The sequence below is a fragment of the Rhipicephalus microplus genome, chromosome 7 (genome assembly GCF_043290135.1).
Source record: "Rhipicephalus microplus isolate Deutch F79 chromosome 7, USDA_Rmic, whole genome shotgun sequence".
NCBI classification, from domain to species: Eukaryota; Metazoa; Arthropoda; class Arachnida; order Ixodida; family Ixodidae; genus Rhipicephalus; species Rhipicephalus microplus.
In genome coordinates this window covers 29,909,941-29,929,477 of record NC_134706.1, presented here as the reverse complement: position 1 = coordinate 29,929,477, position 19,537 = coordinate 29,909,941, and the positions used below count along the sequence as shown (strand labels likewise).

Below are 19,537 nucleotides of genomic sequence, written 5' to 3'. Positions count from 1 at the left end.
TATTATTATTATTATTATTATTATTATTATTATTATTATTATTATTATTATTATTATTATTATTATTATTATTATTATTATTATTATTATTATTATTATTATTGGGGGTTAGTGTCACGTAACCACCATTCATTATGATAGACGCCGTATTGAAGGGCTCCAAAAATTTCGACCACCTGAGCTTTTGAGTTGACTAAGAAAAGCGGAGGAGAGAAAGCTAACATGTGATTCCCTGTCGTTGCCTTGAAATCGTCATACAAATGACGTCGTGACGTTTCAGCTTAAACGCTGAGGAAATATCAAAAACTGTTCGAAGGTTTCTGTGAAAACAGTTTTCCTTAAGAAATGCGTGCTCCGTGCGAGGTTAAGAACGGTGAAGGGGGATTCGACGTGATTTGCAGAACTGATTGATTCTAGCTATATCGGCATGAACATTAATTAATGAAAAAAAATTGCCGACACAAGCGTTTAGTCAAGATACCACAGAAATTACACTGTCAAGACAGCTTACGTGTGCAGTAATCAAGTATAAAAACATGGCATTTTTTTTAAGTTAACGCCTGATATGATCAATCGCTCCTAATAACCTTGTCATGTCGCTCAAAATCTGACTGCTCAGGTCGCGGGTTCGAATCCCGGCTGCGGCGGCTGCATTTCCGATGGAGGCGGAAATGTTGTAGGCCCGTGTACTCAGATTTGGGTGCACGTTAAAGAACCCCAGGTGGTCGAAATTTCCGGAGCCCTCCACTACGGCGTCTCTCGTAATCATTTGGTGGTTTTGAGACGTTAAACCCCACATATCAATCAATCAATCAATCAAAATCTGACTGCTAACGGTAACGTCAGGTTTGACATATGTCTCAAGTAAAAATGACGCCGAACATCAGCAACTGTTGATGCTGGAAACAAATGTTTGCGCATTTCTTTATCTTTAATGTCCGCTTGTCATACCGCAAGTTCACGTGACGTCATTGCGCAAAGTTTCGATAAAAATTCGGAGCTTCACTGTTGGAAATAAGCATATCAAGTTCAGCAAGCAAGGTGTTTGACTGTGCTGGCCACGAAATGGTGGCCGCCATTACGTAAGTACATGCTTCTTACAGGCGGACTTATGGCCATTCGCGCGTTCAAAGTTTCCCGTCAAACGACTTTCCGATTGCAGATCTACAGATAACTGAGGCTAAATCACGTGATTCGTGCGATACGCCCCCTTCGCCTTATGACGTCACGGCTGCACCTCTACGAAGGTGCGTTCGCCGCAGGCGCGCCTGACGATGCGCCAGTATTTCTCGCGACCGTTGAGCACACCCATTGGACACTCGAGCTAGGGGCAGCCGCTTGCACGTAATATGGCTGTGAATGCGAGTGAGGTGACCGTGCGACTGAGTATGAACGAACGGGTGGCTCAGTTGGTCGAGAAACTTGATGCCCGAAACCCTTCCGTCGTCAGCGAACTGGTCCTCAGAAACTGCGCCTTCTGTGAACCGGCAGAGCTTTGCGCGCAAATCAGACGCTGCGCGAGACTTCGTCGCCTCAGCTGCGTCGCCTGCGCGCTCCTGCCTAGCAGCCTGATTAGGTTGATGCTGGAAGGACTACTCCCGTACCTGCAGCAGCTCGACTTGTCGCTCGTTCAGGACTCCGACGTGGTCATCGACTCCGAGCTCGAAATTATGCGTGCGATAGCGCCGCAGATGTGCGACGTCATCCCGTACCACAGCCTCCGACGGCTGTACGTCGAGGTCGGCGGCCCCCGCAACTTCGAGCTCCTCAGGCAGCTCCTGGTCTTCTGTCCGAACCTGACCGAACTCCACGTTCACTTCGTGCAGGGAACCTTCGTGAACGCTCTGGCGCAGTGCAAGTGCCTTCACGATCAACTCGAACAACTGGAAACGTTCACGTTCACCTCGGAAGTGCCGCCCTACGTTCCGTTTCGGCACGCGCCGGACCAATCGCCGACGTTCACGAGCTGCGCGGCCGTGTGCGCCAACGTTCGCCACGACAGAGTGCACGACTGGTGGAGCTGCGTCGAACTGAAACAGCTCGTACTGGGCCGGGATCGACCGCTCATTCTTCCGTCACAGCTGGCCGCGTTTGTCTCCAGCGACTCGATGCCAGGGAAGTCCGAGTGGGAGGTGAGCCAGCGGCACAGTTGGGCTCGTGTGCGTGAACTCTGCCTTCTACTCTTACCGGGGCAACCCGCTTCGGTGTATCCGAGGGCGCTAGGCAGCAACCGCGACTACCTGGAATCGATGTTCCTCGCGCTGGACAGCATCACCGAGCTGAACGTCAGTTCGTTCCACTTTCACCTCGGCGTCGACCTGACGGGGCTTTTCCAGGGTACCCCGCTGGGCAGCCGCCTTCTGGCGCTCTCCCTGCCGCCCTGTTGGTTTCCGAGGCATTCCTCTGTGCGGACGCTGCTGTCTTCTTGCCCCAAACTGAGGGACTTGGACGTGCGCTTCGTAAGCCGAGGCTCCTGGACCTGCGCTTCCTGCCATGGGCTCCTCAACATGAGAGTGTCCGTGCAGGAACCACCCAGTGCGGCCACGTCTTCGTGCACAAGCGTCACCAGGCTCGCCCTGTGTGACGTGCCCTATCCGGTATTACTGTCGTACTTCCGATACTGCGGAGCTGTTACAACGCTTCGACTTGCCGAGTGGCGCTGTGCCGAGGGTCTGCACTTCGGCCATTTGTTTGGGCTTCTAGAGAAGTTCGAAGCTGTACGTTGCCTCGTACTCCAGCGTGGAGACTTGCCGATCGACGATCAGAGTTTGCAGGTGAGTCCCCAAACTCCGAAGAGTGGCAGTTCTTGACGCATTTCTTATTTGCCGACAATGGCTTTAGTTGTGCCTTGTTGCCTGTCTTTGTAACTCCCATGTCATAAAGGTCGCGTGCGACCTGATTATGTCACTTGACGTTGAAAGCTTGACCAGTGAGCTCACTTAAGTCGTCAAGACGCGACCGTCCTCCATCACATCGAAGTTCTGGGACGCAAAAATCTTGGATGTTGTTACCGCCAGGACTGAGAAAGGCTCCCTCCTCGACTGTGGCTCCGCGATGACGTCGTGGTGGCGCAACGATATGCTTTTATCGCCTTATCGAGCGCGCCGGTCGCTTTCAACTTGCTGGCGAAATGCTAGACGCCCGCGTAAGCACGTGCACTTTACCGCGCGTTAAAGAAACGCCCGTGCTCGAAAGTAACTCGATACATGCCACTACGATGTGCCGCATAACTCTACAATGAGTCTTAAACGTGAAACCACGGGCAATAATGTTATTTTTACGGTGACACGAATGACATGGCTTCAATGGACTCTGATAGAATCCTTTTATTCGATTTCTCGGTGTGTGTTACCTTTTTTTTTTCCCAAATCGAATGGCGTCCGTCACCTCTAAGTTACATTATTTCGATTCGATGGCAGACAGCACACACAAGTTGGTTGGGGTGTTTTGCCCGCGCGATCTCCATTAACGAGGTGTTTTCGGTAGTGCCAACGTCTGGAAGTTTCTACTTTTTCATTTGGTAGATTGCCAGAAACAGAAGCAAGTAGTGTGTTGTTAAACGGGCTACCGCAACTCTTGGCACGTGTACGGTTCTTGTCTATGTTTTTTTTAATGCTTGTCTCAATAGGTGGCGTACATCGCTGAATCGTGACGCAAGCGTGCACTTTAAGTTTGCCAGCGTGTTAGTGCTGAGCCCGCGTAGTGTACCTACGGCTGAACCATGCAGTGTTGATTGATTGATTGATTGATCGATCTCAAGAGCATCGTTTCCATCATTTCAGGACTGCTTGTCCCGCATGCCCCGCCTGCAGCACCTGTGCCTCCTGACCTGGATGAAAGTGCTAGACTCCGTCGCATCCCAAAGTGCCCATCACTTCTTCGCCGGCTCAACCCAGCTGAAGTGCGTGCACATGCACCACACGAACCGCAGCGATGGCTCGGAGCGAAGACTCACGTGGTTGAAACGTGGCCAAGACGAAGTGCTGTTACAAGAAGGTCCCTGCTTCGCGTGCTGCTCAACGGCGACGTTCATCGGACTCGTCAAGCCGGTCAATCGCGACTGTGAGATGAGCATGCAAGCCTAATTAGGGGACACGCCTGCTGGGAAAGGTTCCCATGTTTCGATTTCAAAGCATTGAAGATCAAAATAATGCCACTAGTACAAGTTCTGCAAGTGTTTTTTTCTATAGATGCTGGCTGGCTTGTATGTGCCGCTGTTCGAAAGAAGACAAAGATGTTCTTGCGGAAAAGACAATGAAGTCGTATATTGACCTCATCGGAGGAAAATATTTTAATCTTTGGTGCCTCAGGCTAGGGGTACTGCAACAAGGATGCATTTGATGCCGTGTGTAATTTCATTATACATACTCGAGTGCCATTTTAATCTGGTATTTAAAATTCTTCGTCGTTTCGTTAGGTTAAAACTTAAGTTTCTAAATTATTCCCGTCAGGTTATTACGGCAGTCTGGAATACAGGCTCAAAAGGATATTACATGCAGGTAAATTGAATATTTCCGTATATTTTCCATTTCATTTCTTTATTTTTGGTTTAAAATTTCATAGCTTACCTAAAATAACATTTACCAGTCTCTACGTTGCATTCTTGGCCAATCCCCCAAAGTGGGTACGTGCCTTGTAACTAGGATAGCAAAGCAAAAGCAAAGCTGTTGGTCGATCCAGCCTGACGTCCTTGCGTGCTCTTATCTGTATACAGGTTGCTGTTACAGTGTAACGGGACAATATTGCCACGTACGTAATTTCCAGCAACTCTGGTGTTCGGTGCGACCCTAGCAAAACTGCTGCATGCCTTCGCTGCCTTCCTGCTACACGCTGACAAGACCGTAACGCCGATTTTTCGATTTATGCGCTCAGGACAGATGTTTTGTCCAGGAATTTGGTAGATCGCCGACACACTACTTCCCCTCACGAAGACCGACGTGGAATTCAAGTGGGGAGCGGAGCGGGTAAAAACACTTAAAGAATTCAAACAACGCTTGCAGATGCCTTCAATACTTTGTCATTTCGACGAATAGGCCGACACCGAAATCCGCACCGACGCAAGGAGCGCTGGAGTCGGCGCCATTTTTGTGCAGAAGACAGACCAAGTGAAAGAGTTATCAGTTGTGCTACAGCTGGTCGCTATTCAAAGCTTACGCCAACTGTTCCACGCCAGAAAAGGAGTGAGTTTCCATCGTGTTGTGTATGCCAAAGCGTCGCTCAACCTCTACGGCAGGCCCTTTAAAGTTGAGAGCGACCACTACGCCTTCTTGCCTGAAAGACCTTTCACGTTATCTCGGAAAACGTATAGTCTGTGACGTCAATTGAATTGATCGTTTACAAGTCCGGATGATAAAAACACTCACACCGATTGCTCGTCTCGCACCTCCCTCGACCAGCCGCTACTGGACGACCAGGGTGAGGACTGCTTCTTGGGAACTATTAGGGCCGGCAATTTCGATCAACGACAGCGAGTGGACACGAGTCTAAAGCCTTGTCGAATACCTCCAGTGCAGAGGCGCTATTTTCCCGAAAACATTCAAGCGAGCACGTTTAACTTGCGAAACGGCGTTCTCATGAAGAACTATACTCGCTAGTTCGAGTCAAGCACCTTATCGTGGCGTCTTCGGCATTATGGCCTCAATGCTCCAGGTTCTCCACCACGATCTGAGGGCAGGACACCATGGTCATTCCCGCACGTTCGCAATAACATTAGAATAATGCTACTGGTCATGCTTTCCCGGTGACGTCACTCGTTACGTATATGGCCACGCATGAACTTTCAGCGACTGTCGATAACGGCAGCGATCTTTCTTCTGCCGATCGAACCACCTCGCTTACCGTTCCAGCGAATCTAGATGGACCTACTAGGGCCGTTCCCAACGTCGTTAACTAACGTGCGTTAACTAACCTGTGGACTCTAGTTTTTGCTTGCTTTATAGCTACTTGTTGCATGGAAAGAACCATATACATTGTCCCTCTGTGTCTTTACCTTGTTTGTGCGTGACCGCCTATGGTTCCACCTTTGCAAGCTGTCCACCACTTCGTCCTTTCAAACATCTCATTACGCCCCATCACCGATCCACCATAAAGCCGTTTTAATGAAGGGAGAATGAAAGCGACGTATAGCGAGCACTTACGAAAAATAAAACTTCTCGTATAAAATATATTCAGTGTCTGTCACGTCTTTGATGATGCAGTGGGCGATATTCGCGGATGGTTCACGGTTTAGCAATGAACCATTCCAGCGCTTCGCCCCACTCATCATCGTTCACTCCGTGGATATGCTGCGATTTTTTTTAATAATCACCGCACCGATGCTTTTTCAGAAGGGCAATATGCCACGCGTGTTTGTTTTACTGTTTGGGTGTTTAGCCCAGATGAACTGTTAACAACACTCGTCGCAAGGTTCGGAAAGCTTCGCGATTGTTGGATGTCATTTTTTTAAGATTATAAAAGTACGCGTAAAAAGCGAAATGTCAAGTTTATTTCGGAGTTTGCGCGAGCCGCAACGATAACGCTGGAAAGTTCGATAATGTATGAAAGACGGTGCGTTCCGGTGAGGATCAGTGTGTATCGCCGACCGACGTTGTTCGCCGCTATCTTTGTACACTGTGTATTGCTGTAGTCCTTCCGTTCCGGCCACAAGTTCATGCAAACAGTTTCTTCTTCGACGCACCGACTGATTCCTTCGTCACGTTTCAACCCCATGACTGCTATATGTTAGACCAAGCGGGAGTAAAGACAAATTGCTGGAGTTGAGGCTTCCGCAATGCCTTGCCAGCAGAAGTAAAGCCAGCTTTTGCCACTGCCAAGATGGCGGCAGCATTCTCTCATCTGGTTGTGCCCACTTAAAAATTAAGTGGTTTTGATATAATATTGTAAATGGCACGTTAGTTCTATATTAAAGGATAGTTGTTCCCGAAGAAATAAGACACATGAAAGAGTATGGGTGACATGAATCTCCAAGGAACATACTCCAATTAGATGTTTACTAAGGAACATACTAGTAACTTTAAGACGCACTTGGAACACTATGTGTCCTGCAAAAGTTTCCACATTAACCTCGTATGCCGTTCAAGGGAAACCCACGAGAGTGCTTTATACTTCATGTGTAGGCGTAAACCGTGCGCAGTTCAGGAGGCTGTCAGGCTCACGGGACGGGTTTATGCTCTCCCATAGTAGACTAAGAAATACTCTAAATAGTCAACTCTTTTTTCTAAACACACGAGGCAGTGCAATAGGCCTACGGGACGTCTTTATGCTCTCCCACAGCAGAGTACCTAGTACTCTAAATCGTGAACCGCGTTCTTTAAACACATGTTCTCCCATAGTAGAGTATCTAGTACTCTAAATCGTTAACCACTTTTTTTCTAAACACATCACTGAACTTTTTCTAAACACACTGAACGGTGATACCTTATCATGTCCTTAGCAAGATGGCCGCCGCAGCCGCCATCTTGCCACAGACACTACTTCACTCCTGGGCTATCATTTCCGCTCCACCATTTTTTTTAAAGATCCTCCTTGGGTTAGACTTCAATGCTTTTGATTGAAAAAAACAGAGGGCGCTTGAACCACTCATAGGCCCAACTTGTGGCTTTGCAACTGTGTGCGTGTCTATAGCGAACGCCAGCGGAATTACAAGCATTTGCTCGTTCTGAACTTTCCTTCGCCCCCAATGTCTTCAACTCGTTTGTCAACCTGCCCCGCCGCGGTGGTCTAGTGGCTAAGGTACTCGGCTGCTGACCCGCAGGGTGCGGGTTTGAATCCCGGCTGCGGCGGCTGCATTTCCGATGGAGGCGGAAATGTTGTAGGCCCGTGTGCTTAGATTTGGGTGCACGTTAAAGAACCCCAGGTGGTCTAAATTTCCGGAGCCCTCCACTACGGTGTCTCTCATAATCATATAGTGGTTTTGGGACGTTAAACCCCACATATCAATCAATCAATCGTCTGTCAACCTCTCAGAATTTCGTGCGTGCGTGTCTGAGGTCAAAACACAAGGAGCGTTCGCAGCGGCTGGATGGTGGGATGGAAGGCATGGATGTATGGGTGGAAGGAAAAAACTTCATTAAAAGTTGTTCAGACCGAATAATGGCCCGGGCTCAGGTCTACCATGTCGGGACGTCAAGACCTTGCTTCTACACCGGACCTTCTGGACTGCGTAGAGTTGATCGCGGTGAGCTTGGTAGTGCAAAAAAAAATTTCTTGTTCGGTCAATTAAATAATCTTTTGCTTTAATTATCAACATTACGCCTGCATTGAGGTTTCTTCTTTTCCAAAGCAGTTTCGAGACCCGGTGTGGTTCTATGGTAAAATACTTTATTGGCACGCGTAATGTCTCGGTTTGATTCTTGTCGGAACCTTCTTTATATTCACCGGGTAAACACTGCCGATGGCAGACTTTTTTAACGCTTTCTCATTCAAGGTGCACAATATCTGTTATAGCCGTTCGTGGGTAGGCATGAAGTGTCAATCACCTGTGGCATATACCCACATATAGCTGCCCAGGCTTGCGGGTATGCACCGTACGTGTTTCGAGGAAAGAAGTTTGACGAAGTACGCACTGGTGGGTTACGCTATTCACGTCATGCCCTGCCATGCATATCAGTCGAACCCTCTTACCCTTTCGTACTACTTATAGATGGTATGGAATGGCATGGCATGAAATAGAATGGGATTGGGTTGGACGGATGGATGGTTAGATAAACATTGGACTGACAGGCGGATGCATGCATGTATTCCATGCATGCATGCACGCACGCTGAGGGATGCTTCGCATTTATAATTACGCTCCCTTAAACTTGCAGTGTTGCCAGGTCGGACAAAGTGGCGTATCTAAAAGCCAGAGACACTGTAGCCCAAATGCAGTCAACGATAAAAAAATATTTCTAGCCAAATATAGCCACTCTTATTTGCAGTTTTATGCGGACTTCTATTGCCATACTGGACGGCTACAATCTACTTTCGTACAACATTGATGAAACAGCTCGTGTTCAAGAACACAAAATATCTACGGTCCGGCGCTTTCCTGAGCAATCACCTATGGTTCATTAGAAAAAAAAACGATATGGAAACTATTTATTCTCCAATGGGCGGTTCGCTTCGTTGCTTTTGAAAAGGGACCTTCCGAGGCCACATGTTCTATGGAGCACTTGCCACCGACTCTGCGGTATTTCACAGATAAAGCAAAGCAGGGTCGTGGTTATTTTTTGCGCCTTCTTAGCCAAGTTTTATGGTCATATCCATCAGTCTTTGCCACGCTCTCTCAATAATCAGTTCAGACGTCGAATTCGATTTAGCATCGCCAAATGAAAAAAAGAAAACGTGCGCTTGTACTTGTATAATCTCAAGTTTTTGCTACAGTGAAGGATAGAGCAGCGCGTAGGCAGAATATTGCAATGATAGTCGAACTTTTACGTTCCAGAACGATGGAATGATTATCAGAGACGCCGAGGGGGAGGAGGGCTGTGGCAGTGACGACCGGCTTTTTTATAGCTTAAAAAATCGACTTACCGCGCAAACTTGATTTGATTTGATTGATATGTGGGGTTTAACGTCCCAAAACCACCATATGATTATGAGAGACGCCGTAGTGGAGGGCTCCGGAAATTTCGACCACCTGGGGTTCTTTAACGTGCACCCAAATCTGAGCACACGGGCCTCCTTCATTTCCGCCTCCATCGGAAATGCAGCCGCCGCAGCCGGGATTCGATCCCGCGACCTGTGGGTCAGCAGCCGAGTACCTTAGCCACTAGACCACCGTGGTGGGGCTGCCGCGCAAACTTGAAGAAAAACTAGAAGGGAGATAGGAAAGAGCGCAGAAAGAGTGCTCTTTCCCGTCTCCCTTCTCGTTTTCCTTCAAGTGTGCGCAACAAGTTGACTTCTGCCCCGCCGCGGTGGTCTAGTGGCTAAGGTACTCGGCTGCTGACCCTCAGGTCGTGGGATCGAATCCCGGCTGCGGCGGCTGCATTTCCGATGGAGGCAGAAATGTTGTAGGCCGGTGTGCTCAGATTTGGGTGCACGTTAAAGAACCCCAGGTGGTCGAAATGTCCGGAGCTCTCCACTACGGCGTCTCTCATAATCATATGGTGGTTTTGGGACGTTAAACCCCACATATCAATCAATCAATCAATCAATCAATCAATCAACTTAAGGTCAATCTGATGTTTTGCAGAACTTAGTTTTTCACGATCGACATGAGCTTGAAATAATAAAATGAATGGCCGACACAAGCGTATAATATGAACACTGCACCGTATATAGCTACAGTGTCAGCACAGATCATGCGCAGTACGCAATGATAAAAACATCATAATTTTTTGCAAAACGACTGCTATTATCAGTAATTCGTGATAACTCCGTCATGCACTGCGAATCTGATCACCAACGGTAAAGTCGGTGCTGTTATAAGTATTCAAAAAAAAAAAAATAATGCCGGCACCGCACCAACTTTTGATCACCTTTAATTCTTGACTTGCCATTTCGGATTACCCAACTATACGCAAGTTACGTGATGTTATTGTGTTCCATATTGTATAACTCGGACTTTCACCGGCTTGAGATCAGCGGATCAAAATCGATAAGCGCGGCCTTTTAACTGCTAGCCTAAAAACAACATGACGGCCGCAATGACGTAAGTGGATACCTCTTACAGCCAGACTTGGGGCCGTTCACCGCGTTTCGTAGCTTCCCGTAACATGATTTTTCGAGTATCCATCTGCAGATAACTGATCGAGACAGTTTAACCCAGAGGAAATCACGTGATTCTATAGCGCGACGTCGCCGCCTATTCGTCACGTCACGGCCACGAAGCATGGGTGCACTTAAACAAATCTGTCCCCAGGCGTATTGCCGTGGGCGTGCCATATGATTTGCTGAAACGTTGTGCGTTAGTCGAGCACATCTACCGCATACTCGAGCAAGAGGCACCGGCTAGAACGAACGATGGCCGTGAGCACGAACTATGCCACCGTACGCCTAAGAATGGACGAAGACGTGTCTGTCTTGGTAAAGCAGATAAATGCACTGAACCCGAGAGTCATCAGCGAGCTTGTCCTCTCTGACTGCGTCATATCCGAACCGGGAGAACTGTGCGCCCAAATCAGCCGCTGCGAGAGACTTCGGCGCCTCAGCTGCGTTGGCTGCGTGCTCCAGCCTGGCAAACTGCTCAAGTTGATGCTGGAAGAACTGCGGTACTTGCAGAGGCTCGAGTTGTCGCTTGTTCAGGACTTAGACTGGGTCATCGACTCCGAGATCAACAGTATGCGTACCTTAGCGCTGCAAAGGTGGGATCTCATCCGGTACGACAGCCTCCGTCGGCTGTACGTCGAAATCGGCGGCGACCGCAACTTCGATCTCCTGTGGGAACTTCTGGTCTTCTGCCCGAACCTGACCGAACTTCACATTCACTTCGTGCGGGGATGCTCCGCGAACGCTCTGGAGCAGTGTAGCCGGCTTCATGATCAACTCGAAAAGCTCGAAGTGTTCACGCTCACCTCCGAACGGCCAGCCTACGTTCCGTCTCTTTACGGGCCTGCACAATGGTCGACGTTCCTGAACTGCGCGGCTGTCTGTGGCAACGTCCGTCACGACAAGCCGCACCAGTGGTGGAGCTGCGTCGAACTAGGACGCATCGCACGCAGCCCGGACCGACCGCTCGTTCTTCCGTCACAGCTGGTCGTGTTTGTCTCCGGTGACGAAGTGCCAGGGAAGTCCGAGTGGGAGGCGAGCCGGCGGCACAACTGGACTCGCGTACGTGAACTGTGTCTGCTGCTTTTACCGGGGCGAACCACTTCGGTGTATCCGACGGCGCTGGGCGGCAGCCGCGACTACCTGGAAGCAATGTTTCTCGCGCTGGACAACCTCACCGAGCTGAACGTCAGCTCGTTTCACTTTCACCACGGTGTCGACCTGAGGGGGATTTTCCAGGATACCCCGGTGGGGAGCCGCCTGCTGGCACTCTCGGTGCCGCCCTGTTGGTTTCCGAGGCAGTCGTCTGTGCGGACGCTGCTATTGTCTTGCCCCAAACTGAAGGACTTGGACGTGCGCTTCGTAACCCGAGGTTCCTTGCGCTGCGCTTCCTGCGTTCGGCTCGCTAATACACTCTCCCTGCAGGAACCATCCAAAGTGACCACGTACTCGTCCACGTCCAACAACGTCACCAGGCTCACCCTGCATGACGTGCCTTATGCGGTACTACTCTCTTACTTCCGGTACTGTGGAGCTGCTACAACGCTTCGACTTGCCCTGTGGCGCTGGGAGAGTCCGCAGTACGACCGTTTGTTCGTTCTTCTTGGCAAGTTTACAGCTGTCCGTTGCCTCTTGCTCGAACATGGAAACCTGCCGATCGACGATCAGCATTTTCTGGTGAGTCTTCGCATTCTTGAACCTCAGAAGAGCGGTAATTCGTGACTCATTCGTTGTTTGCCTACAATGCCTTAAATTGTTTGTGTGGGTTTCATTTTGTTCCTTGTTACTGCCGTGTTATTAATTGTCGCGTGGAAGCGGACTATAACGAAAAAAGCATGATCGTCAATAAATATCTTGCAGCTGACGTCATGATCGCGGTTCTACAACGTACTGGTTCGCCAACGTGGCGGCCTTGATGACGTACAGGCATGCGAATTCACGTCCCGCTTGAACTGCTTCAATATGATAATGACTATATATATATATATATATATATATATATATATATATATATATATATATATATATATATGTATGTATATATATATATATATATATATATGTATGTATATATATATATATATATATATATGTATATGTATATATATATATATATGTATATGTATATATATATATATATATATATATATATAGATAGATAACGTGAATGCGGGACGTCCCAAACCATGCGTGTATCATATGGTTCGCCAACAGGGTAATTTAAGTGACGTCCCTGCAAGCAGTCGCCAGTGGCCGTAGTATAACGAACTGCTATTCCGTGTTCCTTATTCCGTTTTGGTCCCCATCGGCGCTCCCTGATTGGTCGTTCAACGTGTAAGTCAAGTGACGAGTCGGCAGCTCAAATTGTGGTGGCATTAAAATGAAGACTACGCGCTCATTATGCCAAAATGAGTGCTCCCTGATTGGTCGTTCAACCTGTCAGAGAAATGACGAGTACACGCTTATTATGAAGAAATCAACAGAATCGGTTCCGCGCTCAGGAATAAAGTGTCTCTTATAAGCACAACGTGGTTTTAGGACTTAAAAACCCCAGACATCATGATTGCCAGGACGTGAGGCCGCTCATTTTCTTTAACTGAGAAAGGCTCTCTCTTCGAGAGACTAGCCCCGTGAAGACGTAGCGGCGGTGCAATAGTAGGCTGGGTTTGGGGCTACCCGGAGATCTGCGGATAGTCCGTGGCGATTGTTTTTAACGTGGTGAAATGCTAGATGAGGTATATGCTCCAATGCTGAGCCGCGTAATCATATCATGATTTTCGGGTGTCATACTGAAGCCGTTTGTTATTTTCACCTTGGAACTATGCGCATCGCCCAAAGGCGTGCTAAAATAAAATCCTTTTGTTCGATTTCTCGGCGTGCGCTTGTTTACTTTCTTGTTGAATCGGATCGTGTCCGTCACCTCGACTTTACTTAATTCGATGGCTGAGAGCACACGTGAGCTTAGTGGGATGTTCTGCCCGCGCGAACTCCAGGAAACTGTGACGCTTTTGACGTGGACAATGCCTAAACGCTTCTAGCATTTGGTTTTGTAGCTTGCTAGAAAGATGAGCAAATTGTGTGTTCCTGAACGGGATCTTATATATTTGAAACGTTTGCCTCCGGACAGGGGGGGGGGGGGCGTATTTTGTTGAATTGTGACGCGCGTGTTAAATTAGCGAACGTGTTAGTGTGAGCCCGCGTATACTGTCCCTACGGTGGAACCATGCTCGAAAATGAAGATGTACGTCGATTGATCGATCGATCACACGAGCGTCGTTTGCATCATTTCAGGCCAGCTTGTCCCGCATGACCAACCTGCAGCATCTGTGTCTTCTGACGTGTGTCAAGGCTTGGGACACCGTTGCATCCCAATGTGCCCATGACTTCATCGCCCGCTCTACTCGGCTCAAGTGCGTGCACATGCACTACAATAACCGCCATAACGGCTTGGAGCAACGACTCACGTGGTTAAATCGCGGCCACGGTGAAATCCTGTTGCGAGAAGGTTCCTGCTTCTCGTGTTGCTCAACGGCGACGTTCATCGGACTCGTCAAGCCGGTAAATCGGGACTGTGAGGCGGACCTCTAAACCTGATCGAGTTATGATTCGATTTTAAAGCATCAAAGGTAACACTATGGCCACGTACAGAAACTCTAGCAAGTTTGAATTCCACCGTGACCACGAAAAACTGTTTCCGAAACGGCTGCCTGCGGCGTTATGGCCAGAAGTCCAGGAGGCTGGAAACCACAACCCGACGGCTTGACAGCTCGGTCCCATCCACGCGCTCACAAGAATACACAAAAAGTGCTTCTGGTCGCGGTTGCCCACCGACTTCGCCCGCTGCGTAAGGACATTCCGAGGCGGGTGGTGACGCAAGGCACCGCCAACAAGGCCGGCAAGATTTTTTTCACCCGATGGAACCACCTCGCCAGCCGTTCCAGCGTATGAGGAAGAGTATACGTTTTTGAAGGGCACGGCTGGCGGCAACAGATGAATCGTCGTCGCTTCCGATTACGGTACTCACTACGTCGAAAGGGATGCGCGGCCCAAAAGCAGTGCCACCGAGGTAGCCAAGATCTGCGTCCCTAATCATGGCGCCAAATACGTTGTTCATCACCAACAGAGGTGTACGACCTTTACTGCATGATCTAGCTGGAGCGATCTTGGTATGTAGACATATATACAAGCCACTGCAGCGTTACAGCCTTCTGCCCACAGAACGATGTCCTCGACCAGTGCCTCAATAAGACCATCGCCATGCAGCCATGCAGCGTTACAGCCTTCTGCCCACAGAACGATGTCCTCGACCAGTGCCTCAATAAGACCATCGCCATGCAGCCATGCAGCGTTACAGCCTTCTGCCCACAGAACGATGTCCTCGACCAGTGCCTCAATAAGACCATCGCCATGCAGCCATGCAGCGTTACAGCCTTCTGCCCACAGGACGATGTCCTCGACCAGTGCCTCAATAAGACCATTGGCTTGCCATGCAAGTCGGCGTCGAACACAAGGCGCGGAACACCGTCCTTTCGTACTTGTCCCTCGCACACAACACACCCGTACAAGAAACCGCGCAGATGACACCATACAAGTTGGTCTACGGAAGAAGCCCGACGACGACGCTCGGCGCCACGTTACCTAGTGCCACCTTAGAAGTGTGGCAGCTTGGGCTAGTTGGTATGACATGACGATAGTTATAGCGCGAGAACAAAACGACGACTCAGAGACAAGAAGGACACGAGCGCTCATGTCCTTCGTGTCCTTCTTGTCTCTGTGTCGTCGTTCTGTTCTCGCGCTATAACTATCGTCCTAATGCCACCACCGAGGACATCTACGTCAACGCATACTCCGATGCGCGCCGAAGACTCTCGACAACCGGCCCCGTCCGCGCATCCAGTGTCAACAAAAGACCGACAGCCAATGCTACGATGTTCGACGAGGCCCTGTAGAACACCAGCCCTATGATCGTGTCTGGATCTTATGGCCTATACTCCGGGATGACATTTCTAAACATCGCTTTGGAATCTGCAGAGCCAAAGTGCTTGAGTGCTGCCTCGCCAGAAATATAGTACTTAAGTTTATCAATGACTTCGTCATTTGCCTTGCTCAAATGAATACTGCCTTATTTATTATGCCACTGTAAAAATTGGGAGAAGTTGTAATTAAAACACAGGTATTGTTACATTTGGAAGGGTGGGGAAGTCATTCTTTCTTTCCCGTTTCCCATACATCAACACATTTTCAGCCCACCCGTTTTTCAAGGAAATACGACATTCATGACATCAGTGTGTGGCCGTGAACTAGTTGTTTCGTTGTCCGAGGAATAAATATACTCGTATTAATGCAGTGATCAATGAAAATGTTTCTCACATTCCCAATTTTCATGTATATGTTTTGCTAAATGCCTTAACGATGCGAGCGAGCAAAACCAAAACCATCCGGGAGCTGCCGTGCTGCAAGCGGAACAACCCGAATGTGCGGACGCTCGTTCTGCCTCATTGGCCTTCGCTTCAAGGTTAAAAAAATCCCTCCACTACTATCGAAACACCTGTTTTAAATGCGAAGAATTTCTTGGCGAACTTCGGCGACTTTGAGCGTATCTATCTATCTATCTAGCCGCCTATGACGTTTAGCTCTCCTGGCCGTTTTGATTATTGTATCGATACCAAACTTGGTATGGTAGAACGCGACTGTATGAAGAACATACTTGAATAGTCATAACATGAAAATCTTGACATGTATGTCATGATTTAAAATTCGTGGTCCCGCAGCTCTTGTGGTGGTTTCGTTCACATGGCATGTTGCAAAACGGGTTGATTGATTTGTGGGGTTTAACGTCCCAAAACCCTCATATGATTACGAGAGACGCCGTAGTGGAGGGCTCCGGAAATTTTGACCACCTGGGGTTCTTTAACGTGCACCCAAATCTGAGTACACGGGCCTACAACATTTCCGCCTCCATCGGAAATGCAGCCGCCACAGCCGGGATTTGATCCCGTGACCTGCGGGTCAGCAGCCGAGTACCTTAGCCACTATAGACCACCGTGGCGGGGCATGCAAAACGAGTATGGTACGACATGATTGCATGGTGAACACGAGCGATAGACCCTGACATGAAAATAATGACATGGGTGTCATGTAACAACATGACTACATGCCACGCTCATGATGCGCTCGCGGCCGTTTCGCTAGCTTCACTTGTACCAAACCCAATATTATGCGACGCGAGCGAACGACATAGGTAAATGACATATACAAACATGATAATCACGACATGCGTATCATGTAACAGCATGACAACATGCCACACTCATGATGCGCTCGCGGCCGTTTCGCTAGCTTGAGATATGCCAAATTTGGTATTACGTGACGCCAATGGATGACGAAAGTATGCGACTGGTGCAAACCTGATAATCATGAGATGCGTGTCATTTGAGTACACGACTACATGCTACAGTCAAAGCGGCAATACATTCAGACGTGACGCGGTGAGCGTGCTCGCCGGCGTTCGTTTCGTCGCGTCACGCCTGCGTTGCCACGCCATGTCCTGCCATATACTCGCAGGCGCGCGCCGCGCTGCGCTGCTTTGACGCATGCGCGTTTCAGCGCATCCAGCGTCCCTCCGTCACGAAAAGAGTGAGACGCAGTGTTGTCTGGGTAACGCATCGGCATGAAATGCAGCATGTCATATTTCGCGCCGGTTGCCGTCGGGTCGCACCAAGGGACTCTGATCGCGCCTGGCGTCAGACAATAGAGTGCTAGCGTTTTGCTAGCGTAGTGTCACTGTGCCCAGCGTGCGCGCACGTCAACGCTACACTGGAGTATATTGGGCCCTTCATGATGCGCTCGCAGCCGTTTTGCTAGCTACACATATGCCGAATTCGGTGTTACGTGACGTCAATGGATGCCGAAATATGTGACTGGTGCAAACATGATAATCCTGACACGCGTGTCACGAAAGAACATGACAACATACCACGCTCATAGCGTGCTCGCGGCCGTTTCGCTAGCTCCACATATACTAAGTTTGGTATCACGTGTCGTGAATAGATAACGAAAGTAAAAGACACATCCAAACATGATAATCATGACAAGGAAGTCATGTATGGCATTTTAGCTCCACCTCGTAACGTTGTGCTGATTTTAAAGTGACATATCAACCTTCCTCATTCGTGCTTCGCATATCATCGATTACCACTGTTCGTGGGATCTGCCAATTTTTTTCTTTCTGGTTTGCGTAGACCGGTAGCTGGACGTAATTTTAGCATTTGTCTAAGCGCGGATATTTTATTATTTAGTATTTTAATCATGAAATAACGTCACTACACCGCTGCCGACCGCAACACCACGTAGTGGCGCTCGTCAGAACTTTGCGGGCGGAGATCATAGAGTTTCTCACAATACTTACTAGAGGGAACTCTGGCGCTAGTGTCTACGGGAGCTGCAACACACAGCGCTTCACCGAGCATAGGAATGATGGGTAGTACACACATTTGTCTAATATTCGTACTTCTGGCCTGCTTTAACTCCGTGTGTGTTCGTGTGGCTTGAAGCTGTTTTCTCATGAAACGAAAATCGGCAAATGTTCAGCGATTGCGCTTCACCACCCTATTTTTTTTAGTTATCTTTTCAAATTGGGTCACGAAGTTTAAAAGGGTGGAATCTTTCTTTCAAAACAAAATCGAAACACAGCCATAAACGAAGCCGCAAGTACGATTCGCCGCCCGCAATTACGAAGACTAGGCAAATGTGTGTACTGCCCATCATTCCCATGGTCGCTGAACGATCGCAGCGCCAGAGTGCCCTCTAGTTAATTTTGACAAACTCTATGGCGGAGATGACGGCTCAAGGTTGGCGCCATGTGATTAGATCGATGTAACGTTAGAAGGGATCACGGTGTAAGGTCGAAACTGAGGTTACTAATCTGTTTCGTTATTCGTCCCCTTGCTTTTTCATCGAACGCTAAACAGACACGGCCGCAACGAAAACGATTACTGCGACTACAAAGCACGACAGAGACGCTGGGTGTGATTTCGCCACTATATTTTTGGCTTGCGCAGTTCGGATGTCTATATGAAACACCTCTCTCTCTTTCTTCCCCCTTCTCGCTTTTGGGAGTTTGCGAGCTGTCTTTTCCTGCAAGTGTGCAGTGCACAACTGTTTTGTTGTTCGTCGGGCGGCTCGCCGAACTACGCGCGACGGGTCAACAGTACTTGGCTGCTCTGGTCGTTGCAGAATTTCTTTTTTTGAATAACCGGAGGGAGAGACTCGCATTGTTCAAGAAAAAAAAGCAGTAAATACCTCGCTTTTACACAGTAGCTCCCGCTCACGTTTTGGCAAACCACGCGTGAGACACAAAGTCAACGATACTTTGAAAAAAAAAAGAAAAACATTGGCCTGAACCTACATGTTACACTGTAAATGTCCACAACAGACGATATATCTTGCGTTTGGAGAGAGTGAACAAAACGTTTATTTGATGTTCTGCACAAGAAAATTGGTGAATGGAATTCTGAAGGCGCTGCGTTAGACTGCCTCGAGCGTGTAACGGAGGCGAACGAGCGTATCTACAGGCACGTTACACACGAGCGCCATCTGGCAGTTATCTTCGAAAACGAAGGCGTGCGCGACCGCGGAGAAAGATGCGCGCCAGTCACGGAGGTGATAAGGTGCAGAATGGAAAGCAATGGGCAGATGCCACCGTGCACTGTGCCGTCGTAGCAAAGCGTTGGAAACACCTTCATGTGAATCGCGTTGCACTGTCCGCGCAGCGAGTTAAACGCTACAGTCCTTAGAGTTACTTGTGTGCGTCTCTTCTAGTATACAGGCAGACATACAAAACATAGAC

The 19,537-nt window shown here is 48.7% G+C and overlaps 2 protein-coding genes across 3 annotated transcripts in view; both read left to right on the top strand.

Moving 5' to 3' along the window:
* Positions 1–1,130: 1,130 nt before the first annotated feature.
* On the top strand, positions 1,131–4,343 carry LOC119179799 (uncharacterized). The gene is made up of 2 exons (XM_037430918.2): positions 1,131–2,774; positions 3,783–4,343. The coding sequence occupies exons 1-2, from the start codon at positions 1,350–1,352 to the stop codon at positions 4,083–4,085; spliced, it is 1,728 nt and encodes a 575-aa protein (XP_037286815.2). The 5' UTR covers positions 1,131–1,349; the 3' UTR covers positions 4,086–4,343.
* A 6,469-nt stretch (positions 4,344–10,812) lies between these two features.
* The window catches only part of LOC142767379 (uncharacterized), a 64,710-nt gene continuing 55,985 nt past the window's right edge, over positions 10,813–19,537 (top strand). Inside the window, exons 1-2 of one of the 2 annotated variants that reach the window (XM_075868906.1) lie at positions 10,813–12,366; positions 13,981–14,417. In XM_075868906.1, the coding sequence (XP_075725021.1) occupies positions 10,945–12,366; positions 13,981–14,277 (1,719 nt within the window). In that variant the 5' untranslated portion in view covers positions 10,813–10,944 and the 3' untranslated portion in view covers positions 14,278–14,417. Of the gene's footprint in view, positions 12,367–13,980; positions 14,418–19,537 lie in introns of those variants that run through there. The other variant, XM_075868907.1, reaches the window with a different exon arrangement.

What these genes read in the sequence shown, in the direction of transcription:
- LOC119179799 (XM_037430918.2), top strand. Translation starts at nt 1,350, where the DNA reads ATGGCTGTGAATGCGAGTGAGGTGACCGTGCGACTGAGTATGAACGAA. An exon ending in TCGACGATCAGAGTTTGCAG is followed by an intron (nt 2,775 to 3,782) that starts GTGAGTCCCCAA and finishes CCATCATTTCAG; the next exon opens with GACTGCTTGTCCCGCATGCC.